The sequence below is a fragment of the Asparagus officinalis genome, chromosome 3 (assembly GCF_001876935.1).
Source record: "Asparagus officinalis chromosome 3, Aspof.V1, whole genome shotgun sequence".
Classification (NCBI taxonomy): Eukaryota; Viridiplantae; Streptophyta; class Magnoliopsida; order Asparagales; family Asparagaceae; genus Asparagus; species Asparagus officinalis.
Genome location: NC_033796.1, coordinates 11,350,521 through 11,370,547, shown reverse-complemented (window position 1 = coordinate 11,370,547; position 20,027 = coordinate 11,350,521). Strand labels below are relative to the sequence as shown.

Sequence of the window (20,027 nt, the reverse complement as noted above, 5' to 3'; positions counted from 1 at the left end):
AACCTCGCGTTCGTACTTCAGACGAACCTCGCGTTCGTACTTCAGACGAACCTCGCGTTCGTACTTCAGACGAACCTCGCGTTCGTACTTCAGACGAACCTCGCGTTCGTACTTCAGACGAACCTCGCGTTCGTACTTCAGACGAACCTCGCGTTCGTACTTCAGACGAACCTCGCGTTCGTACTTCAGACGAACCTCGCGTTCGTACTTCAGACGAACCTCGCGTTCGTACTTCAGACGAACCTCGCGTTCGTACTTCAGACGAACCTCGCGTTCGTACTTCAGACGAACCTCGCGTTCGTACTTCAGACGAACCTCGCGTTCGTACTTCAGACGAACCTCGCGTTCGTACTTCAGACGAACCTCGCGTTCGTACTTCAGACGAACCTCGCGTTCGTACTTCAGACGAACCTCGCGTTCGTACTTCAGACGAACCTCGCGTTCGTACTTCAGACGAACCTCGCGTTCGTACTTCAGACGAACCTCGCGTTCGTACTTCAGACGAACCTCGCGTTCGTACTTCAGACGAACCTCGCGTTCGTACTTCAGACGAACCTCGCGTTCGTACTTCAGACGAACCTCGCGTTCGTACTTCAGACGAACCTCGCGTTCGTACTTCAGACGAACCTCGCGTTCGTACTTCAGACGAACCTCGCGTTCGTACTTCAGACGAACCTCGCGTTCGTACTTCAGACGAACCTCGCGTTCGTACTTCAGACGAACCTCGCGTTCGTACTTCAGACGAACCTCGCGTTCGTACTTCAGACGAACCTCGCGTTCGTACTTCAGACGAACCTCGCGTTCGTACTTCAGACGAACCTCGCGTTCGTACTTCAGACGAACCTCGCGTTCGTACTTCAGACGAACCTCGCGTTCGTACTTCAGACGAACCTCGCGTTCGTACTTCAGACGAACCTCGCGTTCGTACTTCAGACGAACCTCGCGTTCGTACTTCAGACGAACCTCGCGTTCGTACTTCAGACGAACCTCGCGTTCGTACTTCAGACGAACCTCGCGTTCGTACTTCAGACGAACCTCGCGTTCGTACTTCAGACGAACCTCGCGTTCGTACTTCAGACGAACCTCGCGTTCGTACTTCAGACGAACCTCGCGTTCGTACTTCAGACGAACCTCGCGTTCGTACTTCAGACGAACCTCGCGTTCGTACTTCAGACGAACCTCGCGTTCGTACTTCAGACGAACCTCGCGTTCGTACTTCAGACGAACCTCGCGTTCGTACTTCAGACGAACCTCGCGTTCGTACTTCAGACGAACCTCGCGTTCGTACTTCAGACGAACCTCGCGTTCGTACTTCAGACGAACCTCGCGTTCGTACTTCAGACGAACCTCGCGTTCGTACTTCAGACGAACCTCGCGTTCGTACTTCAGACGAACCTCGCGTTCGTACTTCAGACGAACCTCGCGTTCGTACTTCAGACGAACCTCGCGTTCGTACTTCAGACGAACCTCGCGTTCGTACTTCAGACGAACCTCGCGTTCGTACTTCAGACGAACCTCGCGTTCGTACTTCAGACGAACCTCGCGTTCGTACTTCAGACGAACCTCGCGTTCGTACTTCAGACGAACCTCGCGTTCGTACTTCAGACGAACCTCGCGTTCGTACTTCAGACGAACCTCGCGTTCGTACTTCAGACGAACCTCGCGTTCGTACTTCAGACGAACCTCGCGTTCGTACTTCAGACGAACCTCGCGTTCGTACTTCAGACGAACCTCGCGTTCGTACTTCAGACGAACCTCGCGTTCGTACTTCAGACGAACCTCGCGTTCGTACTTCAGACGAACCTCGCGTTCGTACTTCAGACGAACCTCGCGTTCGTACTTCAGACGAACCTCGCGTTCGTACTTCAGACGAACCTCGCGTTCGTACTTCAGACGAACCTCGCGTTCGTACTTCAGACGAACCTCGCGTTCGTACTTCAGACGAACCTCGCGTTCGTACTTCAGACGAACCTCGCGTTCGTACTTCAGACGAACCTCGCGTTCGTACTTCAGACGAACCTCGCGTTCGTACTTCAGACGAACCTCGCGTTCGTACTTCAGACGAACCTCGCGTTCGTACTTCAGACGAACCTCGCGTTCGTACTTCAGACGAACCTCGCGTTCGTACTTCAGACGAACCTCGCGTTCGTACTTCAGACGAACCTCGCGTTCGTACTTCAGACGAACCTCGCGTTCGTACTTCAGACGAACCTCGCGTTCGTACTTCAGACGAACCTCGCGTTCGTACTTCAGACGAACCTCGCGTTCGTACTTCAGACGAACCTCGCGTTCGTACTTCAGACGAACCTCGCGTTCGTACTTCAGACGAACCTCGCGTTCGTACTTCAGACGAACCTCGCGTTCGTACTTCAGACGAACCTCGCGTTCGTACTTCAGACGAACCTCGCGTTCGTACTTCAGACGAACCTCGCGTTCGTACTTCAGACGAACCTCGCGTTCGTACTTCAGACGAACCTCGCGTTCGTACTTCAGACGAACCTCGCGTTCGTACTTCAGACGAACCTCGCGTTCGTACTTCAGACGAACCTCGCGTTCGTACTTCAGACGAACCTCGCGTTCGTACTTCAGACGAACCTCGCGTTCGTACTTCAGACGAACCTCGCGTTCGTACTTCAGACGAACCTCGCGTTCGTACTTCAGACGAACCTCGCGTTCGTACTTCAGACGAACCTCGCGTTCGTACTTCAGACGAACCTCGCGTTCGTACTTCAGACGAACCTCGCGTTCGTACTTCAGACGAACCTCGCGTTCGTACTTCAGACGAACCTCGCGTTCGTACTTCAGACGAACCTCGCGTTCGTACTTCAGACGAACCTCGCGTTCGTACTTCAGACGAACCTCGCGTTCGTACTTCAGACGAACCTCGCGTTCGTACTTCAGACGAACCTCGCGTTCGTACTTCAGACGAACCTCGCGTTCGTACTTCAGACGAACCTCGCGTTCGTACTTCAGACGAACCTCGCGTTCGTACTTCAGACGAACCTCGCGTTCGTACTTCAGACGAACCTCGCGTTCGTACTTCAGACGAACCTCGCGTTCGTACTTCAGACGAACCTCGCGTTCGTACTTCAGACGAACCTCGCGTTCGTACTTCAGACGAACCTCGCGTTCGTACTTCAGACGAACCTCGCGTTCGTACTTCAGACGAACCTCGCGTTCGTACTTCAGACGAACCTCGCGTTCGTACTTCAGACGAACCTCGCGTTCGTACTTCAGACGAACCTCGCGTTCGTACTTCAGACGAACCTCGCGTTCGTACTTCAGACGAACCTCGCGTTCGTACTTCAGACGAACCTCGCGTTCGTACTTCAGACGAACCTCGCGTTCGTACTTCAGACGAACCTCGCGTTCGTACTTCAGACGAACCTCGCGTTCGTACTTCAGACGAACCTCGCGTTCGTACTTCAGACGAACCTCGCGTTCGTACTTCAGACGAACCTCGCGTTCGTACTTCAGACGAACCTCGCGTTCGTACTTCAGACGAACCTCGCGTTCGTACTTCAGACGAACCTCGCGTTCGTACTTCAGACGAACCTCGCGTTCGTACTTCAGACGAACCTCGCGTTCGTACTTCAGACGAACCTCGCGTTCGTACTTCAGACGAACCTCGCGTTCGTACTTCAGACGAACCTCGCGTTCTGTATGTGGATGACATCTTGCTTGCCACTAATGATATAGGCATGTTGCACGAAACCAAGAGATTTCTATCAAAGAATTTTGAGATGAAAGATCTTGGGGACGCCTCTTTTATATTAGGGATCCAGATACATCGAGATCGCTCTCGGGGTATTCTTGGATTATCACAAAAGAGCTATATCGATAAGGTACTTAAAAGGTTTGGCATGCAAGATTGCAGACCAGGTGACACCCCTGTTGCTAAAGGAGACAAGTTTAGTCTCAATCAGTGCCCTAAAGGTAACCTTGAAATTCAGGAAATGCAGAAGATTCCTTATGCTTCGGCTGTAGGAAGTCTAATGTATGCTCAGGTATGTACGCGTCCGGATATTGCGTACATTGTTGGAATGTTAGGCAGATACTTAAGCAACCCTGGTATGGATCATTGGATAGCAGTCAAAAGGGTCATGAGGTATCTTCAGAAAACAAAAGATTACATGCTCACATACAGAAAATCAGAGAAATTAGAGGTCATTGGGTATTCGGACTCTGATTTTGCTGGATGCCAAGATAGCAGGAAGTCTACATCAGGCTACATTTATATGTTAGCAGGAGGAGCTATATCATGGAAAAGTGTCAAACAAACACTAGTAGCTTCCTCCACTATGGCAGCAGAATTTGTAGCTTGCTATGAGGCATCCAATCAGGGAATATGGCTGCGAAATTTTGTCACGGGACTGCGCATTTTGGAAAAGGTTGAAAAACCACTAAGGCTATATTGTGACAATAAATCTGCAGTAATGTATTCCAATAACAACAGGAGCTCAACTAAGTCAAAGCATATTGACATTAAGTTCCTGGTTGTGAAAGAAAGGGTACAGAGTGGACAAATATCCATAGAGCACATTGGGACAAACTCCATGATAGCTGATCCTCTTACTAAGGGATTGCCACCTAAGGTCTTTCATGAGCATACTGCTCATATGGGTGTGGTATTATTTGAGGATATTATGTTTTAGTGGGAGTTTGTATTTGTGGTGCTTTATGTTTGTTTGTATTGTCTGATCAGAATAAAGTTTTCAGTTAAGACACTCTGTTACATTATGTTTGGTTTTGACCTCACTAAGGAGGACCAGTTGAAAATAGACATGTACTGATCACATTGCATGTAATTTTCATGCTGCACATCCATGATTGACCTATGTCATTTGATTTTATTGGTATATGTGACCATTGATGGGTCGAGTCACGATAAATGTGACGAATGCCGCTTTGATCCTATATTGATATAGTCAATGGACGAGATTGTTCGGAAATACCATTTCAGTGATAGCAATTTTTGAGCTCATAAGGTTATACACAGTTTAAGGAATCATATGGTGCCCAAGTGGGAGATTGTTGGATTTAATCTAATAAATCTATTTGTGGGCACATATGATTAATCAATGTGTATTGCTATCTTTCAGGATAACCCACTAAAGTGATCAATTAAGTTGGGTTAATGGATATTTAAATATAATCATGGGGTTATATGTGCAGATACCAGGTTGTAATTGTAATTTATTGAGGGGCTAAATTACAAAAGTACAACATCTATAAATAATGGGTTATGGTCCCTAACCTAGGGTTACATTCTCTAATTCTCTTCACCCCCATCTAAGAGAGAAATTCGGCTAAGGAGAAAACCCTAAGGTTAGAAGATCCAAAAACCAAAAAATCAAGATCAAGCAATGGATTCAGGTATAAGCTTCCGCTCTTTTAGATCCTTGTTAATCTCTTTGAATTAATCATGGCTATATGGTTTTAGATCTCAAGTTTTGATTTATATCTAACAAATTGTGCTAAAGATAACAAGTTAGACATAAAAATAATAGTTAAGGATGTAATTATCAACAGTTAAAGGTGATAAAGCTCGACAAGAAGGTATCAAGTAAAAAACACTTTTTTTTTAAAGATAACAAAATGCTAAAGGTACCACGTTAGCTACAAAGATGACAATTAACAGCCGAAATGTGCAGAAGTTCAAAGCAAATATAACAATTAACAGCTAATTTGACAAACTAAACACCAGGATATCAAATAAAGAACTTTTCGTTATTGCTAAAGATAACCAAATCATGATAAAGAAAACAAATTACATTTAATGTTCGAATAACGTGACTAAATTAACCCATGTGCAAAATGACAAAATGATGGACATTAATGACTATTAAGAGAAAATAAATGGTTCTTAATGAAATTTGTTTATGGCTGTCTATGGCAAATTATTTGGATTAATGGGTGAATTATTTTGAGGCTGATTTGGGGTGGAGGTTATTGTGAGAATGAAGAAACAATGTCAAAAACATGCTCGATGAAATCCTCTTAAAGTAACACAACAAAAATCTCTCAGATCGATGCATATATGTATGCCATCAAGATTTTTAGAATTCAATTGCAATTTGCAAAAAAATAAAAATAAAAGGGCAAGTAAATCAAGTAAACATTATATAGCGTATAGATCTTAGAAATTTAAAAAAGAAAGAAAGAAAAAAAAAGAAAAAGAAAAAGAGGGGCAGATGGATTACCGACCCTCCTCTTGTCGACGCTAGGGTTTCTTTGGCTATGGCTGGAGCTCCTTCGCCTCCGCCCTCTCTCTTTCCCCTCATTTCCAGATTTGAATCTGAGAGAGAGAGAGAGAGGGAGCGAGGTCCATCTCCAATCTTTACAAAGAGGTGATCACGCGCCTGTCACGCGTCCGCTTAGAATATACACGGTACGCGTATAACACGTACGCTTTTAGTTTACACGTACGCGTCTACGTATAATTTTACGCGTCGGGCGTCTAATTTACGCGACCCGTATGAAGTAGCCCTTGTCTTGGATCTTATGATTTCAGCCCATTTAAAGCGAGTTAGTGTTCACACTCTGCAATTAGGCCCAGAACAAAGTTTCCTTTATAATGAGCGCGCAATAAAAGAAGGCCACGAAACTCCGCAGCTAGAAACTAACGGGTCGGTCTCGATCAGATCACGGCTTAACCCGATAACCGCGACCCATTTCCAGTTCCCCCTTGAGTACTCGACGTGTTCTTCTTGCTCTTCCAAGTACCGGGCCCTCTCAAATTCTCCCCCAAACAAATTACTTCCTCTTCGGTTTCTCAAACCCTAATGGAGTGCGTATTCGGTCTCGTCGGCGACGGGTTCGCGGTGATCGCCGCCGACACGTCAGCAGTCCACAGCATCCTCGTCCACAAGTCGAACGAGGACAAGGTCATGATCCTCGACTCTCACAAGCTCCTCGGTGCCTCAGGCGAGGGCGGTGACCGGTAAATTTCTCACCTTTTGTTTCTTTTCTTGGAATTAGGGTTTTGGATCTGGTGACTGATGATGTTGATGATTGTAGGGTGCAGTTTACTGAGTTTATTCAGAAGAATGTTCATCTTTACCAGTTTCGTAATGGGATTCCCCTGACCACGTCGGCGGCGGCCAATTTTACTCGGAATGAGCTGGCTACCGCGCTGCGAAAGGTAACTGTCTTTTTTTTTTGTTTTTAGCGTTTTCTCGTGATCTTTTTCTAGGGTTAGGGTTTGGGGTTGCTATTGAAGGGACTTGTGTGGAGTTTTGTTTGGTGTTTGAAAATGCTGGAACCTTTAATAACCTAAATCTCATCCTCTCACGTCCGAGGAGGTCTCAGTGGCATCTGTTCTATGTTTAGAATGTCTAGGATTTGATATAATTAGAGCCAAATTTTTTATCTCTGGCTGGAAACTGAGTGATCTTTTGCCCTTCTAGAGCCCATGTACTTGACCTTAAGTTTGTTATTGGTAAGTTGGTATCAGATAGCTCATGGATTTTACATTCATCTGAATTAGACCTCCCACGTCCTAATGACCATTTTTAGAGGCGAAAACAGCTAAAACGGGTTGGATTGCGATCAACTTAAAAAGGTTACACTGGGGATAGGATCATAATGTAAGACATAACATGCGTCCAATTACGCTGTTAAGGCACGATACGGGAACTTGTGAATGCAGTACTTAATTAATTTCGTAGGATGCAGGAAAAACTACCCATAGGTCAAGTCAGTTATATAACCATGTAGCTTTGGGCTATGCTATATGTTCGACTTCTATTGTATGAAAAACAAGGACTGTGTACTTGCAACCTTTTGTCCTCTTTGGTTTTTTTCCTTGCTATCTTGCTCATACCATTAATTGAATTATATCACCGTCAAGCTAGATTACTTTGAAAGAATTGCTTGCTTTTGAGCTATGTTGCACGCATACGGATGTGGGCGTGGGGCACAACAAATTTGTAAAGGTATAGGGGCTCGATTATATATATTGAAATTAATAATGTGAATGAGATCAATATTGTTGTTTCATTCACATGTTATGAGAATCAATTCCTATAATTTTTTAAAATTTCTTTTATTGTGTCGCTCGATTTTGAGCTAGATATGCAAAAGATTTTCTAAATTCATAGTTATTAATTGAGTATATGATAAAACAAACCCAACCCTTGTCCAACAAGATTCAGAAAGTGGGTGTAAAGTGTAGGATATACGTTCAAATAGTGTATGATGAGTATTTTAAGTTTAAAACCGTGTATAATAATTATGTATACATCTGAATAGAAGTATGCAAATATTCAAGGAGCGTCCAAGGAGTGTCAGTGACTGATACTGTTATGGAAAGTGTCGGGTATAGGTACACTACATGATGGAAGTGCTTGAGCCTGCATTTACTGTCTAGTTTAATGTTTCCTTCTGAGAGAAATCTGGCATGAAGGGCAACATGGAGTGTCATTGTTACCATTACGAGGATTTTCATTTTTGTCTTATTTGGCTTTTACTCTCTTGTTTCTTGTAAATGAAATAGTGGTATACTTAAAAAATTATTTTTCTAAATTGATGTTGTACTTAGAAAATTTACTCTCTTGTTTCTTGTAAATGAAATAGTGGTATACTTAAAATTTTTACTCTCGTCTCTTGTACTTGAAGTGAGCTTTCATTTGTTTATATTGAATTGTGGATGTTGCTTTTAGTTACATATCTAAAAGTTTTTGAACTATTTTTCTACACGCTCCAGCTTGGAAGATCAATGAATTTTCTTTTTTTGGGAAAAAGTGCTTCTAACCCCTTAAGAACTTGAATCTATATTTTTGCCTCTGAGTTGAGGAAAAACCTATCCTTTTTTAAAGCTCATCCTCCCCTTTACACATCACTTGTTTTTAAAGAGCCCAATACAACTTTTGTCTCCCTTTTCATTGTCTTTCTTTTCTTCGATTTCCACCTCCAACTCATCCACCCATCCTCCACCTTCTAACCTCATCTCCCTCATATCCATCTTTCTTACCCACAAACCTACCCTCCTAATCGGGGGGCTTGCCCCTGCCTCTACTGTTTTCGCCAAAAGTCGAATTTGTTGTCGAATTCATTATATCTTCGGTCGATTACAATAAATTCAAAGAAAACAGCATTTTTATAAGACTCTTTTACACAACAAAAAGAAAATTACAACTCTTGAGAAAATAAACGCAGGATCGTTGTTTGGATCACTGCTTTCGTGGGATCTTTGCCTGTGCCGGGAGCGCTTTGACTCGTGGACCACCAAGTCACAGATTCTGATTGAACCGTGAGGGGTTTATGATTCTGACTTCGTTTATCGAAGTGAGAAATTGAAACGATATCTTATCGATGTAAGATTGTCGTTCTTCTTGAAATCAAGTCAAAGCTCAATTTCAAGGATTGGCCGTAAGATCAACACCTCTGCTCTCTCTCTGCTCTGGATTGCTCTGGATTGCTCTGAAGTGCTCACAATCATCAGCCCCCGGATCTCTGCTGGAAGCCCCCCTGTGAAAATGGCCTTCGGGGGGTATTTATAACCCTCTGGATGAACAGTGCTCGCGAGACAGCATTTGCTGTCTCGGCGGGCGAGACAGTGTTTGCTGTCTCGCCCAGCGAGACATACTGTCTCGGAAACAGTAACCGCAGGCAGTTTTCGTTTTAACTGCCTTCCCACGTTTCAAACTCCGTTATTTTGGCAGTTATCCACGTGATTCTCGCCCACGACGTTTCCCACGTTCTTGAACAGTTAGTGGCCACGTGTAGGGCAGTTGCAAAGGTAGTTTTGACCATCTGAAAACTGTCTCACGTGCAAGACAGTAAATTCTGTCTCGCACGGCGAGACAGTAAATACTGTCTCGCCGATCCTAACTGTTTAAAGGTTTGATCGTTCAATTTGTGGACCTCTCGTTCATGGAACGAATCGAGAGGGGATTTTGGCTTTGGTCCTAACTGTTTAAAGGTTTGACCAAGATGGGAATTTGAGACGATCCTAACTGTTTAAAGGTTTGATCGTTCAATTTGTGGACCTCTCGTTCATGGAACGAATCGAGAGGGGATTTTGGCTTTGGTCCTAACTGTTTAAAGGTTTGACCAAGATGGGAATTTGAGACGATCCTAACTGTTTAAAGGTTTGATCGTTCAATTTGTGGACCTCTCGTTCATGGAACGAATCGAGAGGGGATTTTGGCTTTGGTCCTAACTGTTTAAAGGTTTGACCAAGATGGGAATTTGAGACGATCCTAACTGTTTAAAGGTTTGATCGTTCAATTTGTGGACCTCTCGTTCATGGAACGAATCGAGAGGGGATTTTGGCTTTGGTCCTAACTGTTTAAAGGTTTGACCAAGATGGGAATTTGAGACGATCCTAACTGTTTAAAGGTTTGATCGTTCAATTTGTGGACCTCTCGTTCATGGAACGAATCGAGAGGGGATTTTGGCTTTGGTCCTAACTGTTTAAAGGTTTGACCAAGATGGGAATTTGAGACGATCCTAACTGTTTAAAGGTTTGATCGTTCAATTTGTGGACCTCTCGTTCATGGAACGAATCGAGAGGGGATTTTGGCTTTGGTCCTAACTGTTTAAAGGTTTGACCAAGATGGGAATTTGAGACGATCCTAACTGTTTAAAGGTTTGATCGTTCAATTTGTGGACCTCTCGTTCATGGAACGAATCGAGAGGGGATTTTGGCTTTGGTCCTAACTGTTTAAAGGTTTGACCAAGATGGGAATTTGAGACGATCCTAACTGTTTAAAGGTTTGATCGTTCAATTTGTGGACCTCTCGTTCATGGAACGAATCGAGAGGGGATTTTGGCTTTGGTCCTAACTGTTTAAAGGTTTGACCAAGATGGGAATTTGAGACGATCCTAACTGTTTAAAGGTTTGATCGTTCAATTTGTGGACCTCTCGTTCATGGAACGAATCGAGAGGGGATTTTGGCTTTGGTCCTAACTGTTTAAAGGTTTGACCAAAATGGGAATTTGAGACGATCCTAACTGTTTAAAGGTTTGATCGTTCAATTTGTGGACCTCTCGTTCATGGAACGAATCGAGAGGGGATTTTGGCTTTGGTCCTAACTGTTTAAAGGTTTGACCAAATGGGAATTTGAGACGATCCTAACTGTTTAAAGGTTTGATCGTTCAATTTGTGGACCTCTCGTTCATGGAACGAATCGAGAGGGGATTTTGGCTTTGGTCCTAACTGTTTAAAGGTTTGACCAAATGGGAATTTGAGACGATCCTAACTGTTTAAAGGTTTGATCGTTCAATTTGTGGACCTCTCGTTCATGGAACGAATCGAGAGGGGATTTTGGCTTTGGTCCTAACTGTTTAAAGGTTTGACCAAAATGAGAATTTGAGACGATCCTAACTGTTTAAAGGTTTGATCGTTCAATTTGTGGACCTCTCGTTCATGGAACGAATCGAGAGGGGATTTTGGCTTCGGTCCTAACTGTTTAAAGGTTTGACCAAATGGGTTTTGTGAGGGAAGATTGATCTAACGAAGTGATCGAATCTCATCTCAGCAAAAGAGTGTTCGAAAATCATAATAGGAGCTTAGTATTTATCATTCTGTCCATAATAATCGGGTTATCCCTAAGAATATTATATTTAACATTCTTCCAGGAACTTCCCATTACATGAATTATCGACCCCCAGCTTTCTTTGTAAAACTGGGTATAACGAGGAGTACGTTAACCTCAGTCATATGTTCGGGTTATCCTTAAGAATATAGGATTCTCCAGGAACTTCCCGTTAAGGAAAGGAAATAGTTTAGACTCATATACCTTTTGGAGTATCGAGGAGCAGTTTATACTCGTATACTTTTCGGAGTGAGGGGAAACAGTTTATACTCGTGTACCCAATGGAGTTATATGGTCGTCTTTACTCGACTTCTTTCGTCGTTATGACGCCGGAGTCAATTAGGGCTTGGATCTTGTTTTTGAGTCCAAAGCAAATCTCAGTGGGATGAAGAACCCTTCTGTGGTACGCACAGTAATTTGGATCCATAATCATTTTAGCACCATCCTGATCTTTAATAGGTGGTAGCTCGATTTTGTCATTAGCGAGGAGGTATTCCAAGATGGCTGGAGCTTCATCATCTTCGAAAGAATATTCCTTTTGAAACCTCGGATCGAGAGTCGCATTCTCAATGATTGCAGATGTCATTGGTTGGCCTCTCTCAGCTTTCTTTCTTTTAAGAAAGTGCTCAGCTTGTTCACCCCGAGATTTTAACTCCTTCCAAGTTGTGGATGGCACGACCCCCAGAGCTTCCAGGACATCGATGGAGAGGTTATTGTGGCATGTTTGCAGGATGAACTCCTTCGTGATAGGATCTCTGCAATTCATTGCTTTGTTACGGAAACGTTTGACAAAGTTGTCAACTGACTCTCCGTCTTTTTGCTTCTCATCTAGAAGGGTTCCGATTGACACTTCGGCGTCATCATCAAAGAAGTTGCTGAGGAACAAACTTTCTATGTCATCCCAGCAATTGATACTCCCTGGCTTGAGCCGTCGATACCAATCGAAGGCGGGCCCACGAAGGGTGCCAACGAATGACCGGACCATTAAAGCCTCGTTTCCAGAGATCATGCCCAAATGAGACTTGAAATAAATCAAGTGTTGAATCGGCGAACTCTTCCCTTCAAACGGTGTGAAGTTAATCAGATTGAATTTGGTCGGGTATGGTATTGAATCCCATTCCCTCGGATAAGGACATGGAATACCCGTCTTCTTAACTTCTTGAGCCGTCATCAAAGCATTGATTTTGTCTTCAAGCTTTTGCATTTTCTCGTTATCGTCTCTTTCTTCATTCGAAGGGCGTTGAGGAGAATGAGTTAGGCCACCCCTTTTGAGAGGTGCTATTGAACCACCCCCAATATCGTTATTGGGAGGATCCGTTAAACCACCCCCAGCGTTATTGCCATTGGGAGGTGTATCAGCCATAATGACTTCATCCACCTCTGGATCACTGTCATCTACAACATTCCGAGTGTGGTGGCTGGATTCAAATCGCTGATTGGACTCAGGAGGTTGAGGCTGTTGAGTTAACAGTTCTCTCATTTGTTGGATAGCCAACTTCATTTCTGTCTTCACTTCAGCTCTAATTTCTTCACGTTGTTTGGCTAGAGCTTCCTGAAGTATTTGAGTGAACTGATCAGCAGTGATTGTGAATACTTCTCTGATTTGTCCTGTGCTAGATATTGTATCATCCGAAGCGATTGCAGAACAAGTGTCCGAGAGTTCATCCTCTGACGACATCCCTTCATGCATTCTCTTGATAGCTCCTGGTCGGAGTCGAGACTTCCGTCGGGCGATTCTTAAATTGACTTTTCCTTCTGGGGAAAAGTCGGGATTTGAGTCACTTGAATGCCGCTTAGACTTTCTTTTATCAGCCACGTTGATGGTGACTTCAGGGAATTCATCATCTTGGGCAGCTGATTTTCTTTTGGGGAAATGTCTCGGCTTAGGCTTCGATAATACAGAGATTTTTCGTGGGATGACTTCTCGTTTGAAACAGTCACATTCTGATAATGCTGTTTTAACGAGTCGCACACAGGAACAACGAGAGTTTATCTCTCGAATAACTCTCTTTCGAAAATTATTCACAACCTCAACTTGATAATACGATTCATCGGTATGATTGCCAAAAAATCGTATCGTCTGTTGGCATGATCTCCCAGGTATGACGATATCATTTGGTGAATGCGTCTTCTTCTGGGGGTATAAAACCTTGTTGGCATTCTCAGGACAATTTATTTTTGTCTTTGAGCGATCCAAGGTTATGTTGGGAGTCGCACGTCTAAAACCACCCATTTGCGGGTATGGGGTCTTAACGGGCTCCGAATGCTGATTTTGCATAAGTCCAGACTTTGGAATCCAAACTTGGCGGAGTTTCGGTGGTTCTTTGGTCACCGTTTTCTTCCTCCTTTCTCCTCTTTGTTGTGAGAGAGCACGAGCAAGAGCAGCGTTTGCACAACGTTTTTGTATACGCTCATTGAGGGTCGAACGAGCCCTTTTAACGAGTGTCCATTCATCCGTCGTGAGTTTAGCAGAGACATGAGTGATTGGTTGTTGAGACAACTGAACCATTCGATGTCTCCTCGACTTTAGGTCCGCGTGATAACGAACCCCGTCGGTTTGTTCCAAGCCTTTAGCCATTTGGCGAGCACGGCGTTGGCGTTGTCTCTGACGAGCTCTTTTCGTCAATGCCGGCGGGCTTTGATTTAATGACTCCTTAACTGGAGAAGAGTCATTATGAGCAGAGAGGTTGCGAGTAGAATTCTCAGCAACAATTAAGCGAAAGTCTTCATCTGTAGGGTTTGACAACTTCGACAAAGATGAAATCTTCCTGCATTTGTGAGGCGAAGAAGATTTTACAGATGAGAATAACAAATACTCCTCGAACTTCGCTTGGTCGAACTCGTACTCGACTGTTGATTCAACCAGGATCTTGATGGTTGGCTGCGACACGACGGTCTCGGCAGCGAGACCGTTGGCTCCCACTGTGGTCGCCAGTTTGTTTTCGCCAAAAGTCGAATTTGTTGTCGAATTCATTATATCTTCGGTCGATTACAATAAATTCAAAGAAAACAGCCTTTTTATAAGACTCTTTTACACAACAAAAAGAAAATTACAACTCTTGAGAAAATAAACGCAGGATCGTTGTTTGGATCACTGCTTTCGTGGGATCTTTGCCTGTGCCGGGAGCGCTTTGACTCGTGGACCACCAAATCACAGATTCTGATTGAACCGTGAGGGGTTTATGATTCTGACTTCGTTTATCGAAGTGAGAAATTGAAACGATATCTTATCGATGTAAGATAGTCGTTCTTCTTGAAATCAAGTCAAAGCCTGATTATCAAGGATTGGCCGTAAGATCAGCACCTCTGCTCTCTCTCTGCTCTGGATTGCTCTGGATTGCTCTGAAGTACTCACAATGATCAGCCCCCTGGAAAAATGGCCTTAGGAGGGTATTTATAACCTCCAAGAACAGTTGGCAGAAAACAGGTTCGCGAGACAGCTTTTGCTGTCTCGACGGGCGAGACAGTGTTTGCTGTCTCGGCCCGCGAGACAGTAAATACTGTCTCGGAAACAGTAACCGCAAGCAGTTTTCGTTTTAACTGCCTTCCCACGTTTCAAACTCCGTTATTTTGGTAGTTATCCACGTGATTCTCGCCCACGACGTTTCCTACGTTCTTGAACAGTTAGTGGCCACGTGTAGGGCAGTTGCAAAGGTAGTTTTGACCATCTGAAAACTGTCTCACGTGCAGACTGTCTCGCACGGCGAGACAGTCAAGTCTGTCTCGCGTGCGAGACAGTAAAGACTTGTGTTCTTCTGCCTTTTTGAATGATTTCCTCTTGAGCTGTATTTGGATATCTTTCAGCATTTTTTGACGTCTACATCTACTTGCTGCCCCACCCCACCCCCTCTACCTATCACTAGACACCAAAACATCCCCTCTACCCCACCAACCCCTTCTCCCACCTCTATTCTGACCCAATCTCTCCCCCTTCCCCAACCGCCCCTTCTGCACTCACCCATCACATCTGATCCAAACCCCCTTGTTTTCCCCCTTCATCGCACTTACTTCTGATTTATAGTAATTTTCTTATATTATCATATTTTTTACTTTTAGTCACTATTTTCTAGCTTTCGCTCTTTTCGCCTACCTTGACCCTATTTGTAATATCGTATCTCACTCTTATTGAATACATCCTGCCTTTCACTCTTGTTGAATACCGTTTTCTTCTGGTTATCTTTCTTTTGTACTGTCTACCTTTCTTTTTTTTATGTCTACCTTTCTTCTTTCTCAACTACCTTTTGTTCTTACAGACTCCTTTTCTTCTTTTCTATCTTTCTTTCTTTCCTACAGCTCACCTTCCGTTTTTCACTTTTTTAAATGAATAACTAGTCCATTGGCACGTGCAATGCACATGTAAAGATTTTTAATTGTTATCAATTAATCTTCTATTATACATATTAATAGTTTGATGATGATTCAGTTTATGTAATTTTATTATAGAGTTCAATGTAGAAAATCAAACTGTTCTTTAGTATTTTTTTAAGAATACTATTTTGTAGTTAAATCAGCAAATATGTTAACACAATTTTGTTGAGGAGTTTTCTTATTGAGGATAATATAATTGAAGTGATTAAAATAAAAAAGAAAAATAAGGAGTATTGCAATTTAATTACATGAGTTCAAATCCTGTCCTCATGTCATGATTTAGAATGGTCTAGGAATAAAAAAGGAAAAAAGAAAAGAAAAGAAAGGGAAAAAAGAAACTCTTTTGCAAAATGTGGTTTTGGTTATGTAAGTTCCAATCCTATTATCATGTCATGATTCATTTAGAATGTTCTAGAAACAAAAAATGAAGAGGAAAAAAAGTAACAGCAATCTCCCTTGCAGAATTATGATTTTACTCTCCCAATTACTATACAAAGGAGGACATGTCCTCCATTCCTCCAACTTTTCTCTGCCCTCACAATGTTCGTTATATATAAGTATAGATAATCTTGTGATATCTCTTGCTAAAGGCCTTTTAAGTGGAGAACACATTTGTAGCAGGAGCGGAGCCTAATTATCCAATAGCTGAGTCTAAATCCATATAGCTACTCTCCTAGGTAACTATCATCCAAAAGTTCGAGACAGACGCAACATTGGAGCATAGTTTCACCACCTTCTTTTGTATCTACCTATTTCTTCCCTGTTAAAACTTGTAGTTCAGTTGTGAATGTGAATCAACTTGCTCGTAAATGATAATTATTTCATCTTGTTCAGATTGATACAGGTAAAAATGATGACTGTCATCTCACTTGGGTTGATATAATGTCTCTCGTCAGTCGCTACATTTACTGCTTGTTAAGACTAACCTATTTGAATGACAACCAATTAATACCCGTCTCACCATCATACTGTCGCTAATCTATGCTCTTTTGCATTCCAGAACCCATATATGGTTAACATTTTACTGGCGGGGTATGAGAAGGACATTGGTCCCTCACTTTACTACATTGACTACATTGCAACTCTCCACAAGATTGACAAGGGTGCTTTTGGGTACGGATCCTACTTTTGCTTGGCACTTATGGACAGACATTATCATAGTGGGATGTCAGTAGAAGAAGCTATTGATCTTGTGGATAAGTGCATATTAGAAATCAGGTCTCGCTTGGTTGTTGCACCACCGAACTTCGTTATCAAGATTGTTGACAAGGATGGAGCAAGGGAGTATGCTTGGCGCGAATCAGTGAAGGATACGGCTTGAAATGGTCAATGTTGTTGCTCCCCTGAATGATCTTTGTCAATTTCCTGTTATGTGATAAACTATACAACGCTCTTATTCCTTTACCCTAAAATAGATACTGTTTATGTCTGTTTTCTTTATTTCTTGATACTTGTTTTTTATCTTCATCTGAATCTGCTCATTAAACATCATCAGCTGTTGCAACTTGGGTTTTCAAGATATCTATGATTTGATGGATATAATCTGATTAAGATATTTAAAATCAAAGCACTTCAGTTAACTCGAGTTGCGATCTTGATTTTGATTATTGCTTCAGTCAATGTAGGCTAGGTTTCTTACAATCCTGGAGTTGATTTATGTTGTATTTGGAGTAAATGCAGTCCTACTAGCATGCAGTTGATTTATGTTTCATTTATGGAAGTCAGGAACTGTATGAGAAAATAATTCAGACACTGTAAACTGTTTAATTAATCTGTGAACGACCAGCATATGGATCACACATTTCTCAATTCTCATTATTCAAAAAAAATTACAAACAGCCGATCATTGTTCTTTTGTTATGGGAGCTTTTCTGCTGTCTTGTTGCATGATTATCATTCGAGTTGCATGTTTTGCGATTACCGCCTGCCTCTGAAAATTTTTGCTCTATGTTTCCTCTTCTAATACCAAATATTCCTTTGTATATGTTTTCAGCAATGGTAAAGAGATAAAGGGTTAGGAGATTCATTATTAGGAATATACTTTTGTCCATCTTGTTCACTTTCAACAATTTATCTATTTCGAGAAATTAAAATTATAAGATCCCTCATGTGAAGAGGTTTCTTACATAATAAGCTGTTAGTAATTTAAGCAAATTCTTAGAACTGCAGTCACACTTCCATCTCCACTTTATCCAACCAAATAACCCCGATATGAATTTTCTGATGCCGGATAGCCATACACTAGTAGTAGTTTATTATCACCATAGATAACAAAAGAACACCCAATTTTTACTGTAAATTCATATCATACATAGCTGAACTTACACTGTACTTCTCCAATAGCCTTCCAGCAGGCTATTACAAATTTATTACTAACAGTAAAGAAAGTAAATCCACATAGTAAATACATATCATAGGCGAACAAACATCTACTACAGCTGAAGATGCAGGATCTTCAGAAACTGGTGGGTGAAGATGAGAGATAAGCCATAGCTAGGAGGAGGGAGAATAGGAGAAAGACAGGTACTTCGACAATATCCCCACCTACATCCACCGTCATATGTTCACCATAAATCCAAGAAAAAAAAATGATAATGTACAATATTCATTTTTTGGTGTCAGGGTTTTACCTGAAGGAGCATCAGCTGGTGCGAATCCATTGGTAACTGTGGTTATGACATTAAATAACAGAGGGGAAAAGACATTAGTAACACAACTGTAAGTTCGAGAAAGTAGTTAAAGATCTGGGCCTTTACCATTACACTGGCTCAATGGCGGTGTTTGCTCATTGCAAGCACCAGGAAGAGCCAGAGCCTGAGTCTGATTAACTTCAATCCCCAACGACGAAGCCCCACCATTAATAACCATGCAGAGACACTGCGGGTCAGACTGGACCACAGACCGCAACTGCCTGCAACATTGGTCTGAAGGAGTTGTGGAGTTGCCTGAGATGTAGTTTAGGCACGGGGCCAGACTCGTTATCGTGTTTGTGCACGTGTTTGATTGGGCTGATGCACCCACAAACAGGAGGGTTGCAGCCACTGCTGCTGAGCATAGGAAGAACACTCTTGGTTGCATTTTTCACTAGGCTTTGCGTTTGTGTTTTGAAGGTAGGATAAGAGAAGGGGTCAGGTTCTTATAACGGGTTATCGTTGGTGAACGGTTTCTCCTACAAAATGTTTTAAATGAGAGTATGGGTCATTTTGATAGCTGACTTATAATGTTGATAATAGATATAATACGTCTTCTTCTACCTAATGTTATCTTATTTTATGTTACAATGATATGGACATGCTTCCTTTCGTCTGTGTTTAGGTTTGGTTAGTTTGCAAAACATAAATGTGTCACGTTGGCAGGAAAGCTTGAATAAGGTCAACGATAACCTTGTTATTGCTTACGGGTGTACGCAGCTGCTGACCGTGCAAAATATTTTTCTGTAATTTGATACTAATGATGTTATATATCATCAGGAGTAAGAAATCTATGTTATTCTACGTCTGTGAATGTTAGCCTATGCCTAGATCATTATCCAACTGTTGCATTTTTTATGATGAGCCCTTAGACTTACTATACTTAACTAGTTTGTGATATAGATATCTAAAGAAGCTTGTCAAATTAGTTTCCTGAGATAGATCTAATAAGTTGACAGCGAACGGTTTTCTTGCTTTAAATTGCCAGGTAAATAAGTAAAATCCTTGAAGGAGATTGAAGTGCTGCAAGGGCTGGTCAAAAATAATACAGATGGCACTAATGAATGATTGACTAAGTGAGGTTCAGAAGGTGTTTGTCAGGGATTTGGATGATGTTATATGTGCAATTTTCATTGGAAGTTTCATTAGATCTACAATTTTGTAGGGTTTAGTTTCACCAGGTTTATTGATAGACAAGTTTATGAGCTCTTGGCTGACATGGACAAGGTCATAGCGGGGAAAATTGGTAATATGAGCATGTAGAGAAAAACCTGAGCATATCCTTTGGTTCTTATGACTGAAGATTATGTTCATGGATCACTAACTAAGATACGTTTAAGACTGTTTACAATTCTGATGTAGAGGTAGGAAATAAAGGAATATTCAATAAATACAATACATCACAATCAAATGCCTCATAAGAGGT

The 20,027-nt window shown here is 42.4% G+C and overlaps 2 protein-coding genes across 2 annotated transcripts; one reads left to right on the top strand and one right to left on the bottom strand.

Moving 5' to 3' along the window:
• LOC109832991 (proteasome subunit beta type-2-A-like) lies at positions 6,694 to 17,491 on the top strand. The gene is made up of 3 exons (XM_020400509.1): positions 6,694 to 6,943; positions 7,021 to 7,144; positions 16,912 to 17,491. The coding sequence occupies exons 1-3, from the start codon at positions 6,786 to 6,788 to the stop codon at positions 17,230 to 17,232; spliced, it is 603 nt and encodes a 200-aa protein (XP_020256098.1). The 5' UTR covers positions 6,694 to 6,785; the 3' UTR covers positions 17,233 to 17,491.
• LOC109832082 (non-specific lipid-transfer protein-like protein At5g64080) lies at positions 18,223 to 19,001 on the bottom strand. The gene is made up of 3 exons (XM_020399525.1): positions 18,668 to 19,001; positions 18,542 to 18,577; positions 18,223 to 18,455 (listed from the first exon to the last, which is right to left on the bottom strand). The coding sequence occupies exons 1-3, from the start codon at positions 18,987 to 18,989 to the stop codon at positions 18,367 to 18,369; spliced, it is 447 nt and encodes a 148-aa protein (XP_020255114.1). The 5' UTR covers positions 18,990 to 19,001; the 3' UTR covers positions 18,223 to 18,366.